Genomic DNA, 17,920 nt, shown 5'->3' with positions numbered 1-17,920 from the left:
AGGGGGGCCAGGAGGGCCCAGGTATGAGGCTGCCCCTTCCCTTCTAACCCCAGCTCCCAGCTCCAAGGCTGTGGGGCATTTGGGCTACAACTGGCACCCCCACCTCACTGTGCCTTCTGGTGGTCATCGGCCTGTTCGGCCCCCCTCAGGACCCCCAGGCCGCCAGCAGGAGCGCCTGGTCCCCAAGGGTCTCACGGTGGGGTTCCAGGCCAGGCAGGTTTGGGAAGGGCTGCATTGCTCCGTGGTGAGCGTGTGGGAGCCACCTCCCCCGAGGCGGGCAAACCTGTGCTAGCACCAGGGCTCTGACGGGTCTCTGGCTGGCAAAGTTTCCATGTTTTTGGCTTTTTAAAATGTCTGAAAATGTTTTGCTCAGGTAATTTTAACTTAAAATAATGAAGCAGATGTCGGAAACACAAGCCTTAAATCTGATTGAGACAAAGGGGAAGGTTTTTCTTGGATTCTGTAGGGGCAGTGCAGGCCGGCTGGACCCTCCAGCGCTGCCCCTGGACTTCTCGCCCTCCCACTGGGCAGCTGTGGGCTGGGAGGGGCTTGGAGGGACAAGCCTGCTGGGGTGCCTGGTACAGCCCACTGACCCTGGAGGGTGCTCATGGGTACCCTCTTGGGGCCTGGCCTGCGCAGCACTCCTGCCAGCCTGGTCCCTGCCCAGGTCCTCTGTTTATGAGGCGCCGGCAGCCAGCTCCAGGCTGAGCCATGGGGTGACTGTTGACTCAGTGTTGAACCAAATCGAGGCTGGGGGACTGGAGGCCTCACCACAGCTCCAGCCTGTCCTCCGTGTCACTCACACTCGGTGTGCACTTTCCTTACAAAATTGAAATAAAGTCTAATTTTGGAAGCCCCTGTTTAGCAAAATGTGTGGAAATGGGACTCAAGTCACGAGGGGGCAGGCAGATGCCGGCCCTGCCTGGGAGCAGCTGGGGGCGTGGCCTGGGTCCTGGGGGACTCACCACCACCCTGCCAAGAACTCAGACTGCCGCCAGCGAGGGCCCCCCCAGGAGGCTGGGCCAATGTCAGCCAAGGGGAAGTGTGCAGAGGAGCCCCAGCCCTGGTCCCTCAACCCCAGTCCACACCCCAGGCTCCTCGCCCACTTAGCCCCCCCACCCGCAGGAGGGGCAGAGGCGGGGCCAGATGGGCAACCTCAACAAAAAGCCAGGCAGGGCCAGCAGCCAGATCGGCCCAGGAGCACCAGGTGAGCTCTGCTTGTGGGGCAGGTGGCTAGAGGGCTCCCACAATGTCTGCACCCCCAGGAAGCATGGCCGCCGGCGCCCTGCAGCGTTTCACCACCCTCCTGCTCTGCCTCTTGGTGCTGCGGGCCTGGTCACTGGTGCAGCAGCGAGTGTTGGTAAGGGCCTGGTGGGTGGCGGGCAGGTGGCAGCCTCCTGATGTGAAGCTGGGTAGAGCCAGGCTGCCTACCTGCCCTGACTGGGCTCTTCTCTCCGCAGGTCCCCGTGGTGATGCTGCAACCCCAAGGTGGGGTGGGGGCGGGAGGGGCCGGTGGGAGCACACTGGGCACCCTGTCCCACCCAGGCAGCCTCTGACCCGCAGGGCCTCTGATGTGAGGGACAGTTGGGTCCCTGCCCAGGATTGCCCAGGGCAGGGGTGGGAGTCAGGCCACCTGCCCTCAAGCCCTGTGTTGGGAGGGGCAGGGCACAGGTGGAGTCACAGGACCCCAGATCACTGCCAGGCTGGGAGGAGGAAGGGGGCAAAGGGGACCCCAGATGTCTGGCAGGGGCTCTAGGCTGGTAGAGACCCCCATGGCCAGTGAGTTCCTGCTGGACCCATCAAGGAGGAGACGCATCCAGGGTCAGCAGGAAGAGCACAGATTTCAGGGTGCTCAGAGATGGAGGGGGGAGGGCGGGGCCTGTCTACCCACTGGGCTGTCAACGAAGTGTCCTTCAGGATGTCTGGTTCTGGTCACCCCAGAATTCCCGGGCATGTGGGTGGAGTCTGGGCCCCTGACTCCTCAAGCTCCGCATCTCCCGGAAGGGAGGGACTGTTCTCAGATCCAGGTGGACAACCCCAGTGCCTCCAGCGGCGTGTATGTCATCCAGCCTGAGGGAGCCCACACGCCCTTCCAGGTGAGCCCTCAGCCGAGGGGCTGCCCCTGCCTCAGGGAGGGCCTCAGATAGACTCGAGGTCAGTGGTCAGCAAGATGTTTGATGCCCATCAGTGTGGCAGAAACAACAAGACTTAACATTCATGGTTCACACTGGGGAAGGACAGGGCTGGGCACTTTGAGTGAGAGTTACCACGATACCCGTGGAGAGCTGGCCCCTCTGGGCTCCATCCTCAGACTCTCACACCTACTCAGAGGAGTCTGTGGAGCACGTTTGTAACCTGGGAGACTGGGAGAAACCTGAGTGCCTGTCTCTAAGGGACTCTGAAGCTGCTGGCCAGGACCAGAGTCCAGGGTACAAAGTTGAGAGAGGAAAGGACCGCAAAGCTGGGTGTGGAATGACATATGTCAGCGGGCGGCAGTCCTGGGGCAGGGATTCTTGGGGACTTATGTGAGTTTTTCTACAGTGTGTATTTGTATAACATTCATACCCAGGAAAAGAATGAGGATGGCATTTTTCAAACAAATGAGTGCTTAGGGGAGTATGGGGCACCCCTCTCAGAATGGAGAGGGCCAGGCCTGCGTGACTGGGCAAGGCACTGCCCACGAGGGGGCTGCTGACGTGACGGCCCTGCCTGCACCAGGCTTTCTGTGACATGCGTGATGACGGCGGCTGGACTGTGATTCAGCGTCGGGAGGTGGACACTGAGCAGTCCCTGGACTTTGAGAGGTGCTGGCAGGAGTACAAGAAGGGCTTTGGAGCCGTCAGAGGTACGAGGCACCTGGCTGCTGCTGCCCGGGGGGCATAGGGAGTAAAGCTGGGCTGAACCGGGGCAGCTGCAGCTCTGAGCCTGGCACCCACTCTGCAGGCAACCACTGGCTGGGGCTGGAGCACATCTTGGATTTGACGTCCCAGCCAGGGCGACGGGCCGAGCTGGTGGTGGACTTGAAGAGCGTCGACAACCTCACGCTGCAGGCCCGCTATGACGACTTCCGTGTGGGCACAGAGGATGAGCTGTACAGGCTGCACCTGGGCCAGTACTCGGGGAACGCTGGTGAGTGTGGGAAGGTGGGGCTCCGGGCTGCCTCTGTGCCAGGGACCCCAGGGCAGCAGAGCTGCTCTGGCCCTACCCATGTCCCCTTGCTTTGCTGAGATGCTTCTGCAGGCTGGGGCGTGGGGTCTTACGCAGGGGCTCCCCAGGGTCTGGCCAGCTCAGGAAGTCAACCCTTCCTCCCCAGGTGTCCACCCTGGGCCCTGGTGGTGAGGCAGGCAGGGTGGGGCACAGGCCACCCACTCGGTGCCTGCGCGCAGGGGACGCATTCCGGGGCTCGGGACTCAAGGACAACCAGGAGGGCAGTGCCTTCAGCACGCTTGACCGTGACCACGATGCCTGCACACCTTGCGTGGATGGTGACCACACCTTTGTCAGCTGCAGCCTCAAGCGCAGCGGCGCTGGCTGGTGGTACAGCAACTGTGGCCAGGCCGACCTCAATGGGCCCAGGCCACAGCACGAGGGGGACCCGGTAAGCCTGCTCTGGGTCACGGACAGCCCCAGGCAGGCCCTGCGCTCCAGTGTGCTGCGCGTGCGCACAACCTCTGCGCCTTAGCATCCTGCCCCCCCAGCCCCCACCCCAGCACCCAGCACCTGGCTCATTAAACGTTCAAGCTGCGCTGTCCCTGAGTCCTCTTTATGGGTTTGGATGGGGGTGGGGGTGTGCTGAGCTCAGACCTTGGGCCGCTATCCCCTCACCCCTAGCGAGGCTGGGGTGCAGATCCACGGGGCCTGGGCAAGTGCAGGAGGGCTTCTTGGAGAAAGCTGTGCACTAGTGGTGAGGCTGAGGAGCGTTTCCCCAGGCAGGAGAGGGTGCTCCCCGCCCTTCCCAGCAGACTCACTGGAACCCTTAACACCTACCACATGTGCCCTGGGCTGGAGCTCTGGGGCAGCTGCTGGGACGCAGAGCAGACACTCATGGGGTTAGGGGGCCACAGTAACATGTTCCAACCAGATTCTAGAGTATGGAAGAGACCAACTGCAGAGGCTGGGTGAGGGGCAAGGAGATGGCTGAGGGACCCGGGGGGTAGTGACCCCAGCTTTGGCCTGCCTCCTGGGCAGCTAGGAAGGGTTCACTCCACCAGCAGTCCTGGTGAGAAGACCCTAGACAGGCCCAGGTGGGAGTGGTCCTATAGAGGCTGTCAGGTTGTTGGGTTGGATGGCTTGGGTTCAGGGAGAGAAGGCCTGGGGTCGCTGACTACTCAGAGTCAGCCTGCTGGGACCCTCACCCATGTTCCCCTTCACCTGTGGCCACTTTCTCATGCAGAAGACAGCGTCATCGTTCCTCTCAGGGATGAGGACACTGAGCTGGGGGGGGGCGGGGAGGGATCCTCGAGGTCGCAGCTGGCCATGGTGGGACTGGGTTCTCAGGGTCTTGTGAGCCCGGGTGTGGCCCCAGGAGGAAGCTGGGGCGTGGCGCCTTGAGGTTGGGCTGCTGGTATAAGAATAAACACAGCCAGGAGGGGCTGCTGTGTTGGTCGGGGTCGGGGTCGGGGTCTCGGGGCCCAGCTCGCTGCTCAGATCTACTCTGGGGCCAGGGCAGCAGGGGGTGGGAGGCCTGGGGAGGGCACGACAAGGGTCGCCTGAACCCCCGGGTCCATTCTGCTCCACTGACCCCAGGCTCCTCCTCTGGGGGCCGGACCTTAAAGGGTGAAGAGCCTCAGAAACGGGGAAACGGGAAGGGGATCATTTCAGAGAAGTCTGTATAAGGAACAAGGCGGCGACTGGAGGCCTGGGGCGCCGGGGCCCCACGTGGGGACCAGGGGCAGCAGGGCGCACACAGGCCTGGGCGTTGGGGCCGGTCCCCCGTCCCGCCAGGCCCGCCTCCGATCCACCCTCCTCCGGGCCTGGGCGGCGGGGCAGACCCTCCGGGCCACCTCCAGCCTGGCTTCACCCCCAAAGCTGGGCCCCCGGCGGCCCCTCTGGGGACAGCGCTCGGCGCGGTCGCCGCGCTCCGAGGGGCCACAGTGGACGGCCGAGTCCGCGGGTCGGAGCCTCAGCGGCTGTCATTCGGGGCCGGCCCGGCGGCGGCGACCCTGAGCGGCGGCCATTCTCGCCGCCGCCCTCCGCCGCCCGGGACAGCTGGCGGGCACAGAACCCCGCCAGGCGGAGCCCGCAGCGGCGGACGGACGGAAGGAACAACCAATCGGAGCCAGGCTCCCGCGGGGCGTGGCCGGGGCGTGGCCGCGGCACCGCCCCTGGCGATTGGGCAACGGCGGAGCAGGATGGGGCGGGACTTCCGGCGGGCCGACGGGGCTTCCGGCGGAGGGCGCCGCCGATGGCCGCGCTCAGGTCCGCGCTCGGGTCCGCGCTCGGGGCCTCGCTCGCGGCAGCCCGCGCCGGGTCGCTGCCCCTGGGCCGCCGCCGCCGCGCTCCGTGCTCGGCCTCGGCCGCCGCCATGGAGCCGGCGCCGCACTGGCTGGCGGGGCTGCGGTTCGACAACCGCGCTCTGCGCGCGCTGCCGGTGGAGACGCCGCCGGGCCGCCAGGACGCCGAGTCCACGCCGCGGCCGGTGCCCGGGGCCTGCTTCACCCGCGCGCGCCCCGCGCCCCTCCGGGAGCCGCGCCTCGTGGCGCTGTCGGAGCCCGCGCTGCGGCTGCTGGGGCTGCGCGCGCCGCCCGCCGACGCCGCCCGCGAGGCCGAGGCCGAGGCTGCGCTCTTCTTCAGCGGCAACGCGCTGCTCCCGGGCGCCGAGCCGGCCGCGCACTGCTACTGCGGCCACCAGTTCGGCCAGTTCGCCGGGCAGCTGGGCGACGGCGCCGCCATGTACCTGGGCGAGGTGTGCCCGGCGGCCGGCGAGCGCTGGGAGCTGCAGCTCAAGGGCGCCGGCCCCACGCCCTTCTCCAGGTGGGAGGACGGGGGGACCTAGGGGCGCCCCTCGGGGCCCCGCTTCCAGGTGGGAGAACGGGGGACCTGGGGGCCGCCCCTAGGGGCCTCGCTTCCAGGTGGAAGGACGGGGGGCCGCCCCTCGGGGCCCCATGCCCTTCTTCAGGTGGGAGGACGGGGGACCTGGGGGCCGCCCCTCGAGGCGCCGGCCCACTGTCTTCTCCAGGCAGAATGAAGGGGAGAGTGTGCCCCTTTTCAGAGCTTCCCTTCCCAGTTCAGGCACAGACAGAAAAGTTTTGTTTCGGCTTTAGAATGTGGCAGGTGGCAGCTTCCACAGCGCCCGTAAAGGCAACAAAGCACGACCAAGTTAGCTGTCGCCAGGGGAAGAAGGCGGGAAGGTCAGGGCCTGGAGGCCTGATTGGCCATGGTTTTTCCGCCCCCAATGTGTGTGCCAGGAAACTGTGCCCAGCCTCCTTGCTGGGTGTCCTCCTGGCCCCTCTGCAAGGGCTGCCACCCGCATTGAGCCCTGAGGAAGGAGGCTCCATGGGGCCCCTGGCCTGCAGGGCTAGAAGGGGATCTGTGCCCCCGGTGAGGGTGGTCTAGATGCTCTGGCATTTTGTCTGCCAAGGGTCTGATCCCAGCTATCGAAACACAGTGTTGGCAGCTGCCAGGGTGATACTCCTAAACATTTCAAGGGGTTTGAAATCATTTGTGCGGAATCAGTGTGTAACCGACATTGTTTACCAGTGCTGGCCTTAGGTTCAGGATAGGAGTGAGCAGGGAGCCCAGGGCCGCCGACCTCACAGGAAGCATAACCCTTCCTCTATGCGCCGCTGGCACTCACCTACCTGCAGTGAGGTGGGCGTGGTGTTGACTCCTATTTGGGGATGTGCAGGTAGCCGGGGTGGTATCTAGGTCCAGATGCCGACGGCCTGGCTTGGGGCCACACACCATCCTGGGTCAGACAGTACCTGGGGTCTATTCTGTTCTTTCTCACGGAACAGTTCACACAGCCACACTCTTTAACTGATTGTTGAACAGCCAAAAATAGACACCTAAGGTGGAATTTTCAGATCAAAGAAACACGTAAGTCCACATTTCTGGCCGCTCCCTCAGCTCACTCTCATCTCTCTTCTGATGCGTCGTGCATACACATTGAACGAGCTCCTCCTCCCTGCAAGCCAGCTCCATCTGCTGAGGTTCCAGCCCCACCACCCACTCCCTCTCCCAAGCAAGGGCCTCAGAGGAGCTGGTTCTCCTTGTGCCCTGTGTCGGGAGCTCCCTGACCCCCGCCTTCCTCAGAGCTCCTCACCCCGCCTGGTCAGCCCCCACTCCTGCCCGCCAGTGTGGCCTCCAGAGAGTCCTGCTGAGAGTTGGCAGCTCCTTGGAGTGACCTGTAAGTGCTTCTCAACCCAGGGCCTCCTAGTTCCTGAGCATTTTCAAATTTTATGTGTTCAACTTGAGGATAATTTAAGCTGCTTTTGCAGGTTATAAAGACAAACCCTTGTGAGAGTGATTTACATCCAAAGACTCAGTCTTTAAGTCCCAGTACCCAGGCCTCAAGTGTGGGAGACTTTCTCTTAAAAAGGGCTTATCTGCCCTTCTGTCCAAACCTGTGTGTCCTGGGGTGTCAGCTTCTTGCTCAGGGTCCCCAGCGGGCTTTGTGTCTCCTCAGGTCACTCTGCCCCCTCAGGGCCCACCTTTCTGTTTACATGGGGCCCCCACGCACGCACGCCACCTGTGAGCACCCCAACCTCCAAGAGTCAGTCTTGGAGAGAAATGTCAGCAGTGTCTCCACCTCCAAGTCTCTTAACCATCTACCAGGGGTGGTGGGTTCTGTCATCTTTGCACCGTGGTGGCCGGAGATGAGACTAGTGTCCCACAAGGCTGTGCAGCAGGGTGAGAGGACCCTGCCTGCCCCAGGCGCCCAGGCAGGCCCCTCCTGTGGTGGGGACCCTGGCCCCACTCTGTGATCTCTGGGCTCCAGTTCGGCTCTGGCATCTGTTCTGGGTAGGGGCCTTGTTCCCAGGATCAGTTTGACCAGATTCCAGATTGACTGGCTTAGTTGGCTGGCTTCCTTCTTGGCAAGGTGAAGCCGAGCCGGCTCGGGTGGTGTTCCCATGGCCAAGCAGGGAGGGGGAGCCTTGCAGAGCGGTCACCTGGCCTCACAGTCCCTGCGAGAAGGGGCAGGAGGAAGTGGAGCTTGTGTGTCCTGGATGTGCTGGCCCAAGGAGGGCAGCATCTCAGCACAGCCTCCACAGTCACCTCGTGGAGCCACCCCGGGACAACTGCCCTCAGCTGGTCTGCCTTCCTCCCCCTGCAGCAGGTGTGCTTGGGGCTTTGGCTGCACCTGGGCCCTTCCCACAGGCCAGGAGGCCAGGCTGAGGTGGAGTCCATGCAGTCCTCTTCCCACATATTTGTTATGAGAGAACCTTCTAAATGGCTGCAGTGCCTCCCTGCCTGAGTGTACGCTGGGACACTGCTGCCCCTCACCACCCTGCCCTGCACTGTGCTCCATCCTGACTGGGCCTCAAAGGCCAAGCTGTCCCCCAGCTCAGGGGCTCCAATTCGCTGGGTGTGTCTTTCTGTCTGATTGGATTCCAACAGGGCCCTCGGGAACCCTGTGTCCAGCCTGTCAGTTGAGGAGGAGATGGCTCTCCTGGGCCGGCGCCACTTCTCCCACTGAGCTGTCACTTCTCTTCTTATGCTCTGCCCTTTTTAATTTACGAAAGCAGACGTGTCTGAGCTGAAACCATTCACATTTGTCCAGAGAGAACCGTACCCACGTGTTTGACAATGTGCATGTCATGTGTCATCCGTGCCCGCGTGCCCACGTGTCTGTATGTCTGCGTGTCCCAGGCCCCGGCTTGGTGCTGCAGACATGCGCTGTGGCCCTCGGAGCTCTGGTTCTCGTGCAAGTGCTCTGGGTCACGTGTTTTTTATAGCCTTTTTCCTGCAGCTGGACGTCTCCTCATATGCCTTATGAGGTGGTGGGCTGGGCTTGTGTGGATGGCTGCGAGTCTGAGGCCACCCACGTGTGCCTGGTACTCCGGTGACTGCACGATGTTCAGTATCCATCAGTCATGGGGGGTGGAGCGGTGCTCACAGTGAGCACTGTCCAGCCCCAGCCTGACAGGCACTCCCACATCTGGTTTCAGGCAGGCGGATGGCCGCAAGGTCCTGCGCTCCAGCATCCGTGAGTTCCTGTGCAGTGAAGCCATGTTTCACCTGGGGATCCCCACCACGCGGGCCGGGGCCTGCGTCACGTCTGCCTCCACAGTCGTGAGGGATGTGTTCTATGATGGTAATCCAAAGCGTGAAAAGTGCACGGTTGTGTTGCGCATAGCTCCCACTTTTATAAGGTAACCCAGGGTTCCTTGGGCTGCGCGTTAGCTTTGTAGCATCGTAGGCAACGTGCGCTTGGGCAGCTGGGGCACTCGCTAGCCGCAAATGCCAATGACACGCGTGCTGGAGACCGTAGCCCAGGCTGCATCTGACACCCGGCCACGGGTGCTTCTGGGAGCCTGTCCTAGAACAGCCTGTCCCGACCCAGACCCATCTTGGCCACTGAGATGGAGTCAACGTGAGACGCTGGGAGGGCAGGCAGAGAGCCAGTCACGTCAGACGTGTGCCTGCCACCTGTGGGCATGGGGGCCCACAGCACGGCATCACCAGCCTGCCCCGTCGACGGGCCTGGAGGTTCCTCTCCAGGGTGGCCGGGGGCCCCAGCCAAGACACCGGCCCATCCTAGGACTCCCTCGTGGCTTCGACCCTAGTGGCACCTCCACGTGGCACCATTAACACTGACCAGATCATTTCTCTGTGGGGGGCTGTCCGGTGCACTGTTGGAGGTTGAGCAGCATCCCTGCCTCCACCCACTCAATGCCAGTAGGGCCCCCCCTCCCAGCACAGCTGAGAGCCACTGCTGGTGCCTCCCAGACTTGGTGCTCTTCACATGCTGGCCTTGCTCGGCACCCTGTCAAAGGATGCTGGTCACAGGGCACCCATGTGAGGGGCTCAGGCCCTCACTGTCGGCCTCCTCTAAGCTGCCTTCCCTTCCCCTTGGGGTGGGTGATGGGGGCTGGCCTGGTCTGTTTCTGTGTCCTTCCAGACGAGTTATGTTGCTGCTGCTGGTTTCCTCTTGTCTTCTCCTGTTGGGGGCTGTGGGCTCTAGTAGCTAGGATCCTGGCAAGGGCTGGACTGTTTTCATCTGTCAAAACTTGGGTCTCCCCCCCCAGGTTTGGGTCTTTCGAGATTTTTAAGCCTGCAGACACGCTCACGGGGCGCGAGGGCCCCAGCGTAGGGAGGAACGACATACGCATCCGGATGCTTGACTACGTGATCGGCTCCTTCTATCCCGAGATCCAGGCGGCTCACGCTGACGACCGCGTCCAGAGGAACATCGCCTTCTTCCGGGAGGTGGGTGGGCACAGCCCCGCCCTGGCCCTCGCCCCTCCTGCCCACACACAGCAGGGTACACACTGTCCCATGCCCAGCCAGGGCAGACTTCCCAGAAGCCAGCGCTGTGGTGAGGGTCTTCCGCCCTCTGTGCACCTACAGGGCAGCTGACCATCTAGAAGGAGCAGCCTGGGTGGGAACCAGGGCTGGCAGAGCTGAGGCCTCACGTGGGCCTGCCACAGGGCCTGCCACACAGGCTGGACAAGGGAGAGAAGCGTGCAGCCCTACGTGGGTCAAAGATGATGTTTTTTTCTAGAGCATGTGTGAAAGTTCTCCCCCGATTGAGTGTTGGTTGAGAGCGTGGATGTCTCAGGCAGTGCAGCCACCTTTGGGGGTGTAGCAGGAGGCTGCGCTCACGGAGGGACTGGTGTGGGAGGCCAGGGAAGCGGCCATCCAGGGACGCCGTCCTGTCCTGTCCAGGTGACCCGGCGCACAGCCCGGCTGGTGGCTGAGTGGCAGTGTGTGGGCTTCTGCCATGGCGTGCTCAACACCGACAACATGAGCATCTTGGGACTCACCATCGACTACGGGCCCTTTGGCTTCTTAGACAGGTGGGTGCAGCAAAGGGCTGCTGCTGATGGGAGCTGCCCACCTGGGGCCCTGTCCTAGGAGGGACCACAGTGCTGTGGACTGGGCGGGGGGGCCTGAGGTGTCGCTGCCTCAGGCCACTGCCACCTGTGTGACGTCTTGCCTAGACTGCGTCCTTGGTGGGGGCTGGCCTGCAGGCTCTGCTCTCCATTGCTGCTCTCCCTCAGCAGTTTGAGGAGGATCCCTTGGCTCCCCGGTGGAGAGTGGACTCAAGTGGCCAGGGGAAGTCTGGCTGTAGCTTTGTGCCTATCACAGGTATGACCCCGACCACGTGTGCAATGCCTCAGACAGTGGGGGGCGCTATGCATACAGCAAGCAGCCTGAGGTGTGCAAGTGGAACCTGCAGAAGCTGGCGGAGGCGCTGGCGCCTGAGCTGCCCCTGGAGGTGGGCATGGCCGTGCTGGCCGAAGAGTTCGACGCCGAGCTTCAGCAGCACTACCTGCAGAAGATGCGCCGGAAGCTGGGCCTTGTGCGGACAGAGCTGGAGGAGGACCCGGCGCTGGTGGCCCGGCTCCTGGAGACCATGCACCTGACTGGTGAGCCTGACGGGAGCTGGCACACACACTGAGCACTCTGAAGCTGGCTGCGGGATAGGCTGGTGCTGACTACGATGCCCTCTACAGGCGAATGGGGCAGGCTGGAGGCCATTAGGAGCCAAGTGGCTCAGCCAGGCAGGGGGTGTCTGTCTGGGGACAGTCGGTCCATCTGGCTCTGGGCAGTGGGGGGGTCCCTCTGGCTCTGGCCAGGACTGCCCACCCCCCTGACAGGCTGCTCCACAGGGGCCGACTTCACCAACACCTTCTGCCTGCTGAGCGCCTTTGTGGCAGGACCCTCGTCGCCCGAGCAGGCGGCCGTCCTGGACCAGCTCCTGGAGCAGTGTGCGTCCTTTGAGGAGCTGAAGCGTGCACTGCGGCCCCAGATGGATCCCCGGTAGGACATGCATTACACTTTCTCAGAATTTGTTTGAAAGCAGAACTTTTAGGGTGGCAAGTTGAACCCGAGGGCGTTAGCTAGTGTTCTGGGCAGTGGGTGGAGGGCACCTGAGGGAGTTGATCAGGTCCTGTGGCTGCATTGTTGGGCTGGGAGGAGGATGATGGCACTGTCTGCAGACGGTGGTTCCTGGGCCGTGGGGTGCTTCAGAGAACAGCTCTGGATTCCTGACTAGTGACTGTGGTTCCCATCCCCACTAGATGCCTCCTCAAGACAGGAGATTGGGGTGGTACAAAGCTCCAGGACGGGTGGGGATGGTGTTGCTGCTTGTGGCTTTCAGTAAAAATGGGCAGACGGTGGCCAGGCAGAAGGGTTTATTACAGGACCACGGGGAAGTGAGTGTGAAGGCTGGGTGGGGCTCAGACCAGGAAGGGGTCCAGGCCACGGCTCTTCCAGCAGTGACCTTCCTCCAGGTGTTGTGCTCAGAATTTCCCAGGACGCTGTCAGTATCCTGCTAGGACACAATGGTGTTGCCACCCTTGGCCTTTCCGGGGCCCAGGTGACCCCGCACCACCTTCCGCACACCCGGGGGCCTGCTGCTCCAAGGTGAGAGGGACCCTGCTCATGCCCCACTCCCTACAGGCAGCTCTCACTGATGCTGATGCTGGCACAGTCGAACCCGCAGCTGCTGGGGCTTGTGGGCAGCCGGGCCAGCGTGGCTCGTGAGCTGGAACGCATAGAGCAGCACTCGCAGCTGGAGCAGCTGAGCCCGGCCGAGCTGCAGGCGAGGAACCGCACCCACTGGACAGAGTGGCTCCAGGACTACAGGTGAGGAGGCCACACCTGCCTTGGGTACCAGGGAGGGGTGGGGCACAGGTGAGGGTGCCAGCTGCACCTGACGAGCCTACTGTGGTCAGCGCACGCCTGGAGAAGGATGCAGAAGGGGCTGGAGAGCCCAAGGCCTGGCAGGCAGAGCACATGCGGGTCATGCACGCCAACAACCCTAAGTACGTGCTGCGGAACTACATCGCCCAGACAGCCATCGATGCCGCCGAGAACGGGGACTTCTCAGAGGCAAGTGGGACATGGCCTGCTTGCTTCCTGTGGTGGGGACATGCTGAGCGCTTGGCCCAGGCCATGGACAGCCCTCACTCTGCTGCCCTGCAGGTCCGGCGGGTGCTGAAGCTGCTGGAGGCCCCTTACTCCCGGGAGGAGGAGCCTACGGAGGCCTTGGAGCTCGGGGAGGCCGCAGGGGCAGTCGGCCTGCAACGCTCCTACAGCAGCAGACCCCCGCCCTGGGCAGCTGAGCTCTGTGTGACGTGATCCTCGTAACACCTTGGGCACAGCCCAAGAGCTGCTGGCACCTGTGCTGCCGTGTCCTGAGACACTGTCTCTCCATGGCGGCAGAGACGTCCAGTCAGGCCTGACCCGTCTCTGTCTGATGTCGACTCTGCAGTGTGCCCAGCCCCATGCTGCCTGCTCCTTGGAGATGGATGGACAGCCCCAGGGTGGGACGTGGAAGCCCCACCTCACTCTGTACAAGTGACCAGCGCCGTGCTGGCTCTTGGTGGACAAGCTGGCCCAGCCACAGGAGGCAGGAATAAGCCCCTGCAGACAAGCCTGGTCCCCAGCCCCAATAAACCTGGTTTCCTCAGGGTTCCTGTGTGGTGCGGGGAGGCTGGGCTGGCCCATCAGGCGTCCTGGTAGTAGTTGTTGAAGTTGATACGCAGCAGGAAGTCCTCCAGGTGTGGCTGGTAGCCACGGTTCACCAGCTTTGTCACCACTGTGGGGCCAGGTGGTCAGTGGGTGGGGGCGAGCATGGGGGACAGACAGACACACACACACACACACACAGTTCACCAGCTCTGTCACCACTGCGGGGCCAGGTGGTCAGCGTGTGGGGCCAAGCGCGCGGGACAGACACACAGAATGAGGCCTGCCCGGGTGCCGGGGCCTCACCTTTGAAAAGGAAGTGGGAATAGTACTTGAAGGTGTTGTATGACTGCTGCATAAGGGCAAAGTTGGGGTGCTCAGCACCCCGGGGGTGGGCGGTGGGGCCCCAGGCCTGGGAGATGAGCTGGCTGCGGAACTTGAGGACAAGGCTAAAGATGCTGTGGATGACATTCATGACGGGCGCAGCCTTCTCTGTCAGCAGGCCCCTGCAAGAGGGTGTAGCGTTCACAGGGCGGCTGGGGGTGCCCTGACCCTGCTGCCCATTACAGGCCCAGGGGTGTCCTGTGGGTGTCCCCACAGGTGTCCCTGGGGTACCGTGGCCTCACCGGAAGACAGCCTTGTTGAGGTACTCGGCGTGGGCCCGCTGGACCTCCTCCAGGGTGCTCACAGTGGCCAGCTTGTTCCTGAACTCACACCAGGTGACGTGCAGGATTTGGCTGGCAATGTAGCCCTGGGTGACCTTCACAAAGTGTTGCATCTCGTGCTTGAACAGCTGCAGCTGCCGGAACTGCACGGAGCCTGCCACCCGGCTCACCAGTGCTGGGGGCAGATCATGGGTGACGGGGCAGAGTGAGCAGGGGAGGGCCGAGGGGGTATGGGAAGAAGCCGGGTGAGCGGGAGGGGAACCCAAGGCGGGGGCCCACCCGAGCGCTTGAGGTGGCCGCAGATGTCCTTAAGCGTCCACATCATGAGCTTGAGCTGCAGCAGGAAGGAGAAGATGCGGCCGTACTTGCTCAAGCAGCTCTCGGTGATTACAATGTTGAGGGGCCAGTCGACCTGTGGGGGCAGTGGCTCAGCCCCACCCACTCACCACCCACCACCCCGTCCCAGCCGCAGCAGGACGAGTGCTGACCTTGTACCTGAGCTCCAGGCAGCTCAGCACGTCGGGGGCGTTGGGGCTGAACACCTCAGGCAGGAACTTGAGGGCGAAGGAGAGGTTAGCAGCGAGGGGGCTGTCCCCATGGAGGCTGTACTGCAGGGCCTTGCTCAGCACAGACCCCAGGGCCAGTGGGCTGAGGAGTTCCCCAGGCATCTGCCCCGACCCCAGCTGCAGAGACAGTGATATCCAGGATAGCCTCAAACATGCCACCTGGGGCTGTACCCAGGCTCCATGTCCCAGGCCTCCCCAAGCCTAGCTCTGATCTGCTCCCCACAACCCAGGGCCCCCAGGCCTGGCTCAGGCTCCCCTCTGCTCCAGGCTCCACGTCCCAGGCCCCGCCCCAGGCTTGGTTCAGAGCTGCTCCCAACATGCCAGGACTCTCTGGGCCTGGCTCAGGGCTGCTCCCTGAGCCCCAGGCCCTGCCCTAAGACCTGGCCACACAAGGGCGTCACCTTCTCAAAGAGCAGGTCACTGAGGGACTGGGCAAACTCGCCATCCTCCATCAGGACAAAGTGCCGCAGCGCCTCCAGGTGCGTCTCAAGGTGCAGCTCCACGAAGAAGTAGTCCACAGCGGCCTTGTTCACCAGGGAGACACTGTAGGGGACAGGGAAACACTGCAGCCAAATGTGGACTGCGGATGACAGGGGCCTGGATGGGGCACTCACTGGGCAGTCAGCGGGGCAGAGATGGAATGCTTCAGGAGCACTGGCAGGGTCAGCAGCTCGCTCAGCTGCACTGCGGTCTCATCTGTGCCGGGCTGGGCCTGGGGGTCCACAGGGAAGGAGAAGGAGCGGGGCAGCACATGGGGCAGGAGGTGGGCGGCTGGAGGCTCTGCTGTAAGAGAAGATGGAAGATAGCACTGGCCCTCGGGGGACACCTGGGCCCCTCTAAGGATACCTGGACCCTTTGGGGAACACTTATGCCCCTCTGGGACACCTGGGCCTTCGGGGGACACCTGGGCCCTTTGGGAACACACCAGCCCTCTCATCTGCCTCAGCAGGTCCACTCACACATGGCCTCGTAGCTGTCGGGATACTGCTCCAGATGGTACTGTGCTGCCAGGCCTTCTAGGTAGGCCCATTCCTCCCTGGCCTCACCTGCCTAAAGAGAAGCCAACCTGAGACCACCACCCAGCATGTTGCTCCACAGCACCTCATGCCTGCTGACCTCAGAGGCTAGGTTGGGGGGCCAGCCAAGCGTGCTCCCTGCCCACAGCTGCACTTGCCCTCACCTGTGGACTCGAGGGCTGACCTGGAGAGGCGGTGCTGCTGTTGCCACTGCTCCTGGAGCCTGACCGGGCACAATGGGGCAGGGAGGGGGCATCAGGGCCATGTACCTGCTGAGGGGCAAAGGGCTGGCCCGGGCTCACACTCCCCCACAGCTCCCAGGCAGAGGCTCAGCCAGGCTGGTGGACATGGGCCAAATGGTGACTTCCTCTGCCTTCCTCCCACCCTACCTGTCCGGGGCCCGCAGACCCCACAAGGGATATTGTCCATGGCCCCACCCTGTGACCACCCCTCTGACCTGGCTCACCCTCAGAACCATGCTCCTCAGGGGCTCCAGGCCTAGCCGCGGTACAGAGCTCAGCCTGGAAACCACCCTCCTCTGCACTGCCCAAGGTGGCCACCTGAGCCAGGGAGAGGCCCAAGGGCCCTGGTGTGGTCTCTGCAGGCGGATGCTCCAGGGAGGTGCTCTGTGCTCCCTGGTCTGACTGGACCACGTGGCCAGAGGGGCTCAGGTGAGGCCCAGACTTCTCGGGTTCGGCTTCCTCCAAGAGCACTCCCAGCCCAGTATGGGACTGGGAAGCGTGAACACTCCACTGTGGCTGGGAGGGGGCCACGTCTGAGATATTCTCCCCAATCCTGACCCTGGCATCGGACACATGGCCACGGATGTTCCACCGTGGCCGGGAGGGGGCCACGTCTGAGACATTTTCCCCAACCCTGAAGCTGGAATCTGACACGTGGCCATGGACGCTCCACCGTGGCCGGGAGGGGACCACATCTGAGACATTCTCTCCAACCCTGATGTTGGCATCTGACACGTGGCCGTGGACACTCCACCGTGGCCGGGAGGGGGCCACGTCTGAGATGTTTTCCCCAACCCTGATGTTGGCATCTGACACATGGCCGTGGATGCTCCACCGTGGCCGGGAGGAGGCCACGTCTGAGACATTCTCTCCAACCCTGATGTTGGCATCTGACACATGGCCATGGACACTCCACCGTGGCCGGGAGGGGGCCACGTCTGAGACATTCTCCCCAACCCTGATGTTGGCATCAGACACGTGGCCATGGACACTCCACTGTGGCCGGGAGGGGGCCACGTCTGAGACATTCTCTCCAACCCTGACGTTGGCATCAGACGTGTGGCCATGGATGTTCCACCGTGGCTGTAAGGGAGCCATATCTGAGACATTCTCCCCAATCTTGATGTTGGCATCAGACACGTGGCCATGGACACTCCACCGTGGCCGGGAGGGAGCTGTTTGAGAAGCATGACCCACTGATGAAACCCTGCCTTCAGACACGTGCCTAAGAGGCTGATCTTGGGGCCCACTGTTCTCCTCCTCAGCAGGCCTTGGCAAGGGCAGGTGAGGCTGACCCGCCAGAACTTCAGGGACCCGGGCATCCAGCTTTGTGTCAGTGTCCCATCGCAGCTGTGGTCCCTTGCTGCCTGAGTCGCCCTCTAGAGCCTGGAGGGATCCTGGAGAGACCAAGGCAGCCACAGCTGGCCTCAGGATGGTACTAAAATCATACTCTTGCACCTGGGAGGGCTGTGTGCCAGCCAATGTGGGCACCTCCCCTGGAGTCAAGGAAGGTAGGTCTGAGCTGATGGTACACAACGCCTGCTCCAGCAGAGGGGCCTCCCCTGGGAAAGGGGCCTCCCCCAAAACAGGGGCTTCACGCAAGAGAGGGGCATTCCCCGCAACAGAGGCCATGTTGGGCTCTGCAGGCTGCTCCAGCCCCAGCTCCGTGGGCAGGAAGTCTCGTATGCTGGTGCCAGCAGAGAAAGGCTCGGCCCCTGTGGCGGGGGACCCCGGGGGCCAGGGTGTTGGGACCACCCCGTGCTCCTCCACAGGTAAGGAATCATGGCTTTGGCTTCCACCTGGGGGCTCCACATCTGGGGACAGGGCCTGGAACACAAGTACACACAGGA

General features: G+C 63.1%; 3 protein-coding genes across 12 annotated transcripts in view; 2 read left to right on the top strand and 1 right to left on the bottom strand.

Moving 5' to 3' along the window:
• The first annotated feature begins 76 nt into the window (after positions 1-76).
• Positions 77-4,314, top strand: LOC104847347 (angiopoietin-related protein 5-like). Of its 3 annotated transcripts, XM_023542629.2 has the most exons (6): positions 77-1,360; positions 1,461-1,488; positions 2,005-2,096; positions 2,719-2,845; positions 2,944-3,129; positions 3,387-4,314. In XM_023542629.2, exons 1-6 carry the CDS (start codon positions 1,250-1,252, stop codon positions 3,680-3,682), a joined length of 840 nt encoding a protein of 279 aa, XP_023398397.2. In that variant the 5' UTR covers positions 77-1,249; the 3' UTR covers positions 3,683-4,314. The 3 variants fall into 3 exon arrangements, with proteins under 3 accessions (XP_023398397.2, XP_010600917.2, XP_064139380.1); XM_010602615.3 differs by lacking the exons at positions 77-1,360; positions 1,461-1,488 and having other exon boundaries at positions 1,495-2,096; positions 3,387-3,765; XM_064283310.1 differs by lacking the exons at positions 77-1,360; positions 1,461-1,488 and having other exon boundaries at positions 1,495-2,096; positions 3,314-3,504.
• Positions 4,315-5,404: 1,090 nt separating this feature from the next.
• On the top strand, positions 5,405-13,584 carry SELENOO (selenoprotein O). Of its 2 annotated transcripts, none has more exons than XM_064283300.1 (9): positions 5,405-5,973; positions 9,111-9,314; positions 10,191-10,371; positions 10,831-10,961; positions 11,254-11,534; positions 11,778-11,928; positions 12,571-12,756; positions 12,846-13,002; positions 13,096-13,584. In XM_064283300.1, the coding sequence occupies exons 1-9, from the start codon at positions 5,405-5,407 to the stop codon at positions 13,258-13,260; spliced, it is 2,025 nt and encodes a 674-aa protein (XP_064139370.1). In that variant the 3' UTR covers positions 13,261-13,584. The 2 variants fall into 2 exon arrangements, with proteins under 2 accessions (XP_064139370.1, XP_064139371.1); XM_064283301.1 differs by having other exon boundaries at positions 5,525-5,973; positions 13,096-13,251.
• TUBGCP6 (tubulin gamma complex component 6) overlaps positions 12,288-17,920 on the bottom strand; it is a 24,764-nt gene continuing 19,131 nt past the window's right edge. For 5 of the 7 annotated variants that reach the window (XM_064283295.1, XM_064283296.1, XM_064283294.1 and 2 more), the window contains 10 exons: positions 16,295-17,897; positions 15,993-16,051; positions 15,772-15,862; positions 15,427-15,595; positions 15,214-15,355; positions 14,735-14,929; positions 14,526-14,658; positions 14,208-14,421; positions 13,888-14,087; positions 12,288-13,711 (listed from right to left, as the gene is read on the bottom strand). In XM_064283295.1, the coding sequence (XP_064139365.1) occupies positions 13,620-13,711; positions 13,888-14,087; positions 14,208-14,421; positions 14,526-14,658; positions 14,735-14,929; positions 15,214-15,355; positions 15,427-15,595; positions 15,772-15,862; positions 15,993-16,051; positions 16,295-17,897 (2,898 nt within the window). In that variant the 3' untranslated portion in view covers positions 12,288-13,619. Of the gene's footprint in view, positions 13,712-13,887; positions 14,088-14,207; positions 14,422-14,525; positions 14,659-14,734; positions 14,930-15,213; positions 15,356-15,426; positions 15,596-15,771; positions 15,863-15,992; positions 16,052-16,294; positions 17,898-17,920 lie in introns of those variants that run through there. The other 2 variants (XR_010321653.1, XM_064283299.1) reach the window with 2 other exon arrangements.

Source organism: Loxodonta africana, chromosome 4, assembly GCF_030014295.1.
Source record: "Loxodonta africana isolate mLoxAfr1 chromosome 4, mLoxAfr1.hap2, whole genome shotgun sequence".
NCBI classification, from domain to species: Eukaryota; Metazoa; Chordata; class Mammalia; order Proboscidea; family Elephantidae; genus Loxodonta; species Loxodonta africana.
This window is presented reverse-complemented; position numbering and strand designations above follow the sequence as displayed.

Excerpts from the sequence above, each read along its gene's own strand:
- LOC104847347 (XM_010602615.3), top strand. The coding sequence starts at position 1,737 with ATGTCTGGCAGGGGCTCTAGGCTGGTAGAGACCCCCATGGCCAGTGAG. Across the intron at positions 2,846-2,943 it reads GGGCTTTGGAGCCGTCAGAG|GCAACCACTGGCTGGGGCTG; the intron begins GTACGAGGCACC and ends CCCACTCTGCAG. Across the intron at positions 3,130-3,386 it reads CCAGTACTCGGGGAACGCTG|GGGACGCATTCCGGGGCTCG; the intron begins GTGAGTGTGGGA and ends GCCTGCGCGCAG.
- SELENOO (XM_064283301.1), top strand. The coding sequence starts at position 5,525 with ATGGAGCCGGCGCCGCACTGGCTGGCGGGGCTGCGGTTCGACAACCGC. Across the intron at positions 10,962-11,253 it reads CCCTTTGGCTTCTTAGACAG|GTATGACCCCGACCACGTGT; the intron begins GTGGGTGCAGCA and ends TGCCTATCACAG. Across the intron at positions 12,757-12,845 it reads GAGTGGCTCCAGGACTACAG|CGCACGCCTGGAGAAGGATG; the intron begins GTGAGGAGGCCA and ends TACTGTGGTCAG.